This window comes from Momordica charantia, assembly GCF_013281855.1.
Source record: "Momordica charantia cultivar OHB3-1 chromosome 8 unlocalized genomic scaffold, Mcharantia_2.0 BLBB01000008.1, whole genome shotgun sequence".
Lineage (NCBI taxonomy): Eukaryota > Viridiplantae > Streptophyta > Magnoliopsida > Cucurbitales > Cucurbitaceae > Momordica > Momordica charantia.
Window position 1 is genome coordinate 11,721,269 of NW_028275166.1, and position 9,977 is coordinate 11,731,245.

Here is a 9,977-nt window from a genome sequence, read left to right on the forward strand (position 1 = left end):
TGCCTAAATTTCTGCATTCAAACTTTCATCAACTTCCATGCTACGCACCCCTTAACTTCCCTCTTTATGTTCCCCTCGTTGCCTCTCGTGTCGATGCCTCAAATCATCAAAATTTACATTGCCTACTTTACTTGGGATCTCCTCTCCTTTATTTTCAGCACTCACATTGACTCTATTTTGAACTAAAGGCTCTAAAGGAAGAAGAGAGTTACTAGGAGTATTACAAGGAGGAGGCACATAAATAAATTTTTCAATGGGTAATGGCGGTCAGGTAGAAGATATAGTAGTGAGCATTAAAGGAGGCTCTAGAGGCCTCAATGTCATTCCAAAACTCCGACTTTGTGTAAACATAGAATCCAATTGATACACACCCATTGGCATCCCTCCTAAAAACATAAATTGAGATTAAGGGGGAGAGGTACTAACTATAGATGGGGGAACATGAGCATAATTAAATGATAACAAAAGTTGGCCCAGCTCACGTGAGTGGTGCGGCTGGACAACACTGTTTTGGAGGGGAAAAAATTGATTTTTATGATAAATAGGGTAGAAGTTTATCGAGAAGGTTGGCTAATTGGGAGAATGTGAACTGTAAGCGGACAACGAGGGAGGAAACAAATGATACGTACCAGAAAAATTATTCTCGAATTGCTGCTGAAAAGTGGCCGGAAAAGGGTCCAAATGCTGTTGAAAAGTGCCCAAAATAAGTGGGTTTTGAGCCCGGACCAATGACTCATCACATTGGTTGCTTATCGGGGATTGTGGCAAAAGAAAACTAACCTAAATAAGATAAATTGACTTTGGATAAGAAAAAAAAAAACTACAACCTAACAATCTACCTGACAAAGCAATTACAAAGTACACTCAAACAATAGAAAAGTAGAAATCGGGATAAGAAAACTTCCTTACGGTGCAGGCTCCAATTCAAGGTGGTATTTGATCTTGGTATTCTCTTGACAATCTCATATGCTTTTAAGATGGTACAAGCTTAAGTTGTTTAAATAATCTGAAGGTTAGCCTCATAGCTGGACTTATTGCTGGGTTAAAATTTGGTTTTTTGGCCGGATTATTGTTTTTCTGCAAGGGTAAACTATAAGGGCTACACATGTGGAGTCTTTGTAGATGTTGCATGTGAAGTTGATCGAAGAGTTTCTTTCGGTCAGCTGAAAGGATCCGCATGTAAGGAAAACCTTGAGGGAGATGTTTTCTAACTTGAGAGTTTTAGTGTTGTCTACCATCCTCGAGAACTTAAGCTTAGGGAACTTACTTTGGATTGGCCCACTCGAAGGTGTGTGCCATTGGACACAACTCAAAGTTTAGAGTATTTTTGTGAAAGTTACCATCCAAAGATTATTTATCAAGGTGTTGTGGTTGCTAATGTATTTTTTGGTGAAGATTTTGGAGTCATTGTTGGCGATTTTGGCCCAGTAAAGTTGGTTGGTATTAGCATCACTTATGTCACTCGAGTTTGGGAGATAATGAGTCATATTCAATTGAAGTATTTATCGTGGAGAATCTTAAGAAATGATGTATATTTTTTGTTATGACATAATGTGTTTGGACCTTGTTACATGTCAAATTAATTTCTTATGCTTGGAGTGTTCTACTCTTCAAGCATGTCAAGAAACTGAAAAGGGGAAGCAACTCGGTGCTGTTGTGGATTATTGTTTTCATATGGGGGAGACAAAAACAATAACTACTCCTATGGAGGAAGGTTGAAGTAATCAGAAGTGCACAACGTTGTTGCCTTTATATAGGGGAGAGTCAAGAATTAGTGCAAACATGTGTTAGTTTAAATATTAGTGTTTCCACATTTTTAGGAGTTATTCTTGATATTTATTTTCATAGTTGGAAGTTATTGAATTAGTGGAAGAGTGGATGTGTATGTTGGGAGAGTTTATTGGTTAGTGGCTTAATGGAGTTGTGATGTTCGCTTAGAGAGATTTTGAAGGGTATTGACCTAAGTAGTGGGTTAGTGGCCTAAGTAATGAGTTAGTGGTTGAATTATTTACTTTTCCTATAAATACTTGTAATAATTATCAATTCAGTGAATAGAAGTTCTTCATTCGTACGATTTTTCTCTTCCTTCGGCTTTGTTGTTCATCTTCGTTTTCGTACAGGTTGGGACGGGTTCCCCACGTAGACCCCATCATCAATTGGAGATTCCCCGCCCAAAAATTTTCAGGGATGGGGATGGGGATACCCCTAGTCTCGCCTCATACCGCCCCATTGCCAACCCTAATGATATATATATATATATTTTAGTACAACATGTGGGACCCTGATGATTTTTTTATACTTTTTAAGTCTCTATCGTTAATACTTATTATGTTGACACCACACATTAATTTGATTAATGAATGATGATTTTTTTTTTTTTTGAGGAATGATTAATGAATGATGATTTAAAATGAAAGTGACGTAAGGAAATATGTTAGTAATTGAATGAAATAAGATAGTCGGTAGGGCCAAAATGTTTCGATGGGACAAATAGGTAAAATATATTTAAACAAATATTTTTGAACCACTTGAAATTATTATATCCTAAAGGACGCAGTTGCAAATATGACAAAAACGTTTAGTAAAATTAGCAAATTAGCAACCACATTTAATTTTTTCAAATATAGTACTTAAAAAAAACGAAGGTCTGATATTAAAATAACTACTTTATCCAAACAATATACATTTATAATGTATTTGTAATATATCTGTAATATGTACGACTACTGATATATGTATGTGATATACATCTGATATATTACTGATATGAGTATATGTGCAATATGTATGTGATATACATTTGATATACTACTGATATGAGTGTATGATATACTACTGATATAAGTGAAATTTTTTTGCAATATTTGAAAATTTAAAAAACAGGTGACATGTTTCGAAATGCATAAAAGACTTTTTCTACCCCAGTTTCCCTATCATACATATAGTTCATTAACTATGATGGCCACCTATCTTAGGAATTAGTAATTCTTTATGTGTTTACTAGCACCAAATGTTGTACAGTCGGATGGTTCTCCAGTAAGATTAGTTGAGGTGCGTGCAAGTTTGTCCAAACACTCAAATATATATATATATATATATATATATATAAAAGTTTTATTAGTAATTATTTTGTATATAGTGGCTAAAAGCTTTTCCACCATTCTAGTTTTATCCTATTCTTTAAAAAAAAAAAAAAAAAAAAAAAAAAAAAAAAAAACTATTGTAAAGAGTAAAATATATAAAGGGATTTCTATATATTATGAGCTTTGGCTGTTATATATATATATATTATATATATAGTTTAGGGGTTATGTTTACTTTTATTTTCATTTTCATTTATCGTTGAACTTGAATAGTTTTTACTCTTTACAATAGTTTTTTTTTTCACTTCTCTAATGGTATATTGTTGTATATATATATATTTATTTATTTATTTATTTATTTTAGTGTTTAATTACTTTTATAATTTTCACTTATGTAACTTGAATATCACAGTTATGCTTAAGTAATAATTTACCGTGCATTTTAGTTCATTTTTAATATGAAGTTGTAACTTTACTTATTTCCCTAATCGTTAAACTCTCATCTTAAAGAATCCAACACCTCAAATTTGTATAGAAATAAATTGTTAAAAAACCTAGAATCAAATGAAACATTACAAATATAATATGTTGGTAAAACTGAAAATGAAAATAAAAAAATAATTATTATTATTTGAATAACAAGCAATAAAGAACAGGACTCACGAATCTTGTTCAAAAAATAAAAATAATAAAAAAAAGAGACTCACTAATCTAATTGTAGACTAAGAATAACATTTTGAACTAAAAAGAAAAAAAAACTAAAAACATTTGAGTCTTTAAACTTCGCATCGTTCTTTCATGGTGGAGAGTTGAATCTTGTTAGGTTCCTTCGGAGTGTTTTCTTCATCTTTTGAACCCCACACTGAGTAATATGCATATAGAACTAGTTGGAGAAGACCTGAAATTGCTCCAACACCATTGCTTATCTGCAAGGTTTTTATAAGTTAAAATATTGGTCAAATTAAAAGCTTCTAGGACTTGATATCGAGAAGAAATGCCTAATTAACTTTCAAACTTATGGATAGAAAAATCTACAAAATATTAATGGAAATGGAAGAATACTAAAGAGGCAAAATGAAAATCGAAAAAATACAAATTTTAGGCTTCTTATTGATACATTGTTCAATAATTTATTTAATGCTTTCTAACTTGGTAAACAATAGAAAGAAAGAGTGAAAAAGAATATGTTTTTTCATTATTGCAAAAATTTGTATTAGGAGCAGGGAGGAGAATACACATACCAGCATATAGATATCAAATTTGATGAGGGCATAAGCTGTCCAGATGCAACCATTGAGAAAGTTGGCTAATGAAAGTGTAAACGGCATATACTTGACACTCTTTGTCACTATCACCTTTTTCTGTAGAAATCAAACAGTAGATTTTAATGCTTGTTTTCATTGTAGTACAGAAATATATAACATTGTAATCATCTACTGGAGGACGATGATACATGAAAATTAGATTGGAATTTACTTACCATGATGGTTAGAGGAGAAACATACATCATGATGTTGAAGACGTCACAAATTATTCCAACCATCAGTGATCTATTTTTAGTTCCGTGCAAAACTAGCATGGTTATGAGAACAATAATGGCCACGAATATGACTTCAATGAGAAGACAAACACCCACTTTCTTCTGAAATGAGAGCAAGTTAAACATAATTAACACAGGAATTTGGGGACTTTTCTAATTAATAATGGAATAGAATTTTCCTAAAAGATTTGGAAGGGGGAAAAATGAGCAAAAGGAAAAGACAACCTACCCGTCCTTTGTTATCAGCATAGAAGACGAAGATGGCCAAATATGCGAGTTCAATAACAAGACCAATACCGTTAATAGTGACGACCAAAACGCTGTCAGGATGGACAAATGGCATTCCATAGAAGACCCAGAACATGCAGTTTAGAACGGTTGCGATGTAGGGATCTGGCTTGAACTCTTCCACGGTCTTGTTCTTGATGATTTTGTAGAATGTTGGTCTGCGTACAATATTCATAAATGCGTTTAGAACTCTCGAGAAACATTGGAAATAATAGAAAGTAAGGATAAATTATAAGTTTGGTCGGTTGCGTTTGAACTTTAAAAAAAGTTGTTGAATTTTCAAATTTGCGAAACTTGTAATGTAATTAAAAGAAAAAGCTGACGATGGAAGGAGATGGCGGGAGGTAGTGTTACTTACAGCGGGGAGAAAACGAGGCCGAAAGAGATGACATTACCTGTAAATATTCAGAGACAGCAAATAAATAAAAAGTAAATTAAATTTCCAAAGAATAATTCAAAATCCAACCGTTAAAGTTTAAATAAACTAATCTGGTGACAGTGAAATGATGGAGAAGTCGAAATTACCGACAATGCCGACGATATTGCGGGCAACAGTGGCGCTCACCATCTTCGATTGTTAAACAGAATGAATATGGATCGGAAGAGAGAGAGGTAGCAGATGAGATGGAATTGGTGAGAATGGGGAAATATATATAGGCATGGCGCCAGCCAGCTTCTGATCAATCAATTTTGTGTAAATTTGGGAATCCCAATCCCAATCCCAATCCGAGTCCGACTACGAAATTCCAACTTTTCTGTATAATCTCTCAATGCAAAATGCATCACGGATTAGGATACCTAATAACGAATTTTAAATTTGGATTAGCATGTTCGCCAAGAGATGTTCTCGAGAAAAATTATCGGTTTTATAATTGTTTTTAATTATTTTTAGAATTTATATATAAAAAAAGTGTAATAAATATATATTAATTATTTAAAAAATGGAATGGGGGACGGGGACGGGGACGGGATCGGGTCATGTATTTTCTATTTTTGGGACCTGACCTGCGGAAATTTTTGTCTTCCCTTAATCTAGAGACATGAAAATAAAGATGTAAGTCAACTTTTGGAAGATAAATTTTAGAGAGATAAATAAAAATATTTAGAAAAAAATAGTGAAAGAAAAGTTAAAGACAAAAAGAGAAAAATTTTGAAGAAAAAATAAAGTCGAGAGGAAAATATATGTTAAAGAAAAAATAAGAAATTATAAAGAAATAGAAAAATTATAGTGAAAACAAATTTAGAGATAAAAACAAGATTCAAAATATAATATTTATAGAAAATAAATAAATACAAAGATAAATAAAAGTTACAGGGAAAGAAAATTGAACAAGAAAATAAAATATAATTTTTAGAGGAAAAATAGATTACAAAGAGAATGAAAAGTTATAAAATATGAAATTTTAAAGGGAAAAAAGTTAGGAAAAATATTAAATTTTTAGAGAGACAAATGAAACTAATCTGTTAAAAAAAAATACCGAAAAATAAAGTTTGTAGAGAGATAAATAACAATAAATAACAATAAATATTCAAAATATAAAAATTTTAGAGAGAGAAAAATAAAGTTTGTAGAGAGAAATTTAGAAATAAAAAATTTTAGAGTGAAAAATAAATTTTTTAGAGATAAATCTCAGAAAGAAAAAAAAAAGTTGAGTATTAGAAGTAAAAATGAGACTTTGAAAAATAAAAACCTGTTTTTCAAAACTACTTCTTTTTTCTTTTTTTTTTTGAAATTTATATAGAATTTCAATTTCAAAATGGTTTTTGAAGAAAAAAAAGAAAATTGAATTGGTTATCAAACGACCATATTTTTGAAAAACTAAAAACAAAAAAAAAACCAAAAAACGAAATGGTTAGGGCCCGTTTGATAACCATTTTAGTTTTTGGTTTTTGGTTTTTATTGTTTTTAGTTTTTAGTTTTTGGTTTTCTGTTTTTTGTTTTTTGTTTTTAAAACCAAAACATCTTTGGTAACCATTTTTAGTTTTTAGTTTTTAAAAAGTTAGAAAATTGAAAATACATTTTCGAGAAAATTTTTTTTATGGAAAGTAGAGATGACAATGGTATGGGTACGAGTGAGGATGCTCTCCCCCATTCTCGTGCTCGTGAAAATTTTTAGTCTCCGTCTTCACCTCGTTCTTTGGTTCGAGAGATGTTCTCGAGAAAATTATCGGTTTTGTAATTGTTTATAATTATTTTTAGAATTTAAGTATAAAAAAGTGTAATAATTATATATTAATTATTTAAAAAATGGAATCGGGGTCAGGACATGCATTTCTTATTTTTGGGTCGGGACAGCACAAAAATAGTTTAGAGAGATGTAAATAAACAGTTTGAAGGTAAATTTTAGACAGATAAATAAAAGGATATAAAAAAATAGTGAAAAAAGTAAAAGATAAAAAGAGAAAAATTGTAGAGAAAAAAAATAAAGCCGACAGGAAAATATATGTTGAAGGGAAAAAAATTATAAAGAAAGAGAAAAATTATAGTAGAAACAAATTTAGAGATAATAACAGGATTCAAAATATAATTTTTAGAGAAAATAAGAAAATACAAAGATAAATAAAATTTACAATGAAATAAAATTGAACTAGAAAATAAAATATAATTTTCAGAGAAAAAAATAGATTATGAATTGAATAAAAATTTATAAAAGATGAAATTTTAGTGAGAAAAAAGTTAGGAAAATATTAAATTTTTAGACGGAGAAATGAAACTGGTCTGTTAGAAAAAAAATAAAAATACACAAAAATCTGAAGAGAGACAAATAATAATAAATATTCAAAATATGAAAATTTTATAGAGAGAAAAATAAAGTTTGTAGAGAAAAATTTAGAAATAAAAAAATTTTAGAGTGAGAAATAAATTTTTTAAAAATAAATGAGGAAGAAAAAAAAATTGAATATTAAAAGAAAAATCAGATTTTGAAAAACAAAAACTTGTTTTTTGAAAACTACTTTTTTTGTTTTTGAAATTTACATAGAATTTCAAAATGGTTTTTGAAAAACAAAAAACAGAAAATTGAATTGGTTATCAAACAACCCAGTTTTTTAAAAATTAAAAAGCAAAAACCAAATGGTTATCAAACGGGAAACATAGTTATCTCAAGAATCTCACTCCAATAAAACTACGTTAAAAAATACATTGGGTCCTTGTAATCTCACTAAAGTAACAATTTAGTCTCTATGGTGAAAAATCTTATTAAAATTAAGACTCAAGTTTTATCATATAACAATTTAATCTTTCTAATTTATAAACATATTTGGTCTCTGGCTCATTGGTTTATCAATTTATGTATATAAGAAACTTAAAAAAAAAAATGCTTCACAACGAAGACTAAATAGTTACAAACTTTAAATTACATGGATTAAATTGTTACCTATTAAAGTTTTGTGATTAATTTATTACCAATAAAGGACTAAATCGTCACTTTCACGAAAGTATAGGGACAAATATTTTTTAACCCATAAAACTATTTATTTGAAACAAAGAAATCAAATAATAACTAATTACAAATATATAAGTTTAATTATTTAATTTGGTTGATATTATTTATTAGTTTCATAGTTTTTAGGCTAATTTATACAAATATATAATATTTAAAGATGTTTTAAAGAATTTAACCAAATATTTATCTCGCTCGTTGTTAAATTATAAATTTAATCAATAAACTTCGCACTATTATCCTTATATGGTCCTTAAGATTATAAATATATAAATGTACTCTCAGCTTGTGGGCTACGAATATCCTACGAGCGCCGTAACACTTCATATTAGCTTCAAGACACTTTCACATCGAATTTCGACAATTTTTTTTTTCGATTGAAGTGCATATTAAAATTTCACAATGGCTAGAGAAGGACATATCCCGATTATATAAGTGAGGATAGTTACCCCCATTAATAGAGACCATATGATAAAACCAAAGTCAAAGTTACGAGCACTTATGTGCACAAGCTGCACAATATTATATCAGGATATGTGTCTGGTTGATTGTTTGGTTGATTGTTTTTAACGAATGCTATTAAGAGAGGAGGTCAAATGGTGTGATAGTGATTGACACCAAGTATATCTCTCTCTTTTTTTTTCTAATGAATTAATTACATCTAATTTTTATTTTTTCAATTTAACTAAATAATTTTTAAATATTATAACAATTAATTGATTATAGTTGATTATGTTTAATTAATTTATTTAGATAGTTAATGGATTTAGTTTAGATTTAATTAGCTACTTTAAAATGATTAATTAAATTTGATTTATTTAATTAGTTAATTGATTTAGTTTAAATTTTAATTTAACTAAATAATAGTTAAATATTTATAATTGAATTAAATAATTAGTTTAGATAGTTTGAATTAGAATTAGATTTTATTTGTTAGCAAAAGAGATCGACATATTTCCATTTGGACAATTGGTCTACGTATGAGATGACTTTTGTCTCAATTAAAACAACACTATTTTAAAAAGAGACAATTGTAAATATGGCACAAAAATTTAGTAAAATAGCAACCACATTTAGTTTTTTTTTAATGGGGTCTAATTTTAAAACGACAAATTTATCCAAATGATATATTTCTATAATATATCTATAATATTTGTGATATACATGTGATATACTTGCAATATATATGTGATATACATCTGATATACTACTGATATGAGTATCTGTGCAATATGTATGTGATATATATCTAATATACTACTTATTTGAGTGTTTGATATATTATTGATATACTACTAATATGAGTATCTAATATACTACTGATATAAATAGTGAAAATGTTTGCAATATTTGAAAATTTAAAAAACAGATGACATATTTTGAAATACATAGAAGATTTTTGCTACCCACTGCAATTTCTCATTTAAAAATTAGTTTTGAAGCAGTTATATTTAAATAATTTTTTTAAATATTAGAAAAACCTATAAATGCCCATAGATGATAAAACTTCTAGAAAAGTATACGGAGATATTGAAGCTATGAAAAAAATGAGTTAAAAACACTTTTTTTTCCACAGCTAACAAGAAAAACAAATTAAAACAAGTCTTTGGAAGAAATAATACG

At 28.9% G+C, this 9,977-nt stretch overlaps 1 protein-coding gene across 1 annotated transcript; it reads right to left on the reverse strand.

Annotated features, from left to right (window-relative positions):
- Window positions 1-3,739: 3,739 nt before the first annotated feature.
- LOC111025616 (bidirectional sugar transporter SWEET5-like) lies at window positions 3,740-5,636 on the reverse strand. The gene is made up of 6 exons (XM_022303505.2): window positions 5,437-5,636; window positions 5,270-5,306; window positions 4,853-5,069; window positions 4,564-4,725; window positions 4,325-4,444; window positions 3,740-4,009 (listed from the first exon to the last, which is right to left on the reverse strand). The coding sequence occupies exons 1-6, from the start codon at window positions 5,477-5,479 to the stop codon at window positions 3,860-3,862; spliced, it is 729 nt and encodes a 242-aa protein (XP_022159197.1). The 5' UTR covers window positions 5,480-5,636; the 3' UTR covers window positions 3,740-3,859.
- Window positions 5,637-9,977: the final 4,341 nt, after the last annotated feature.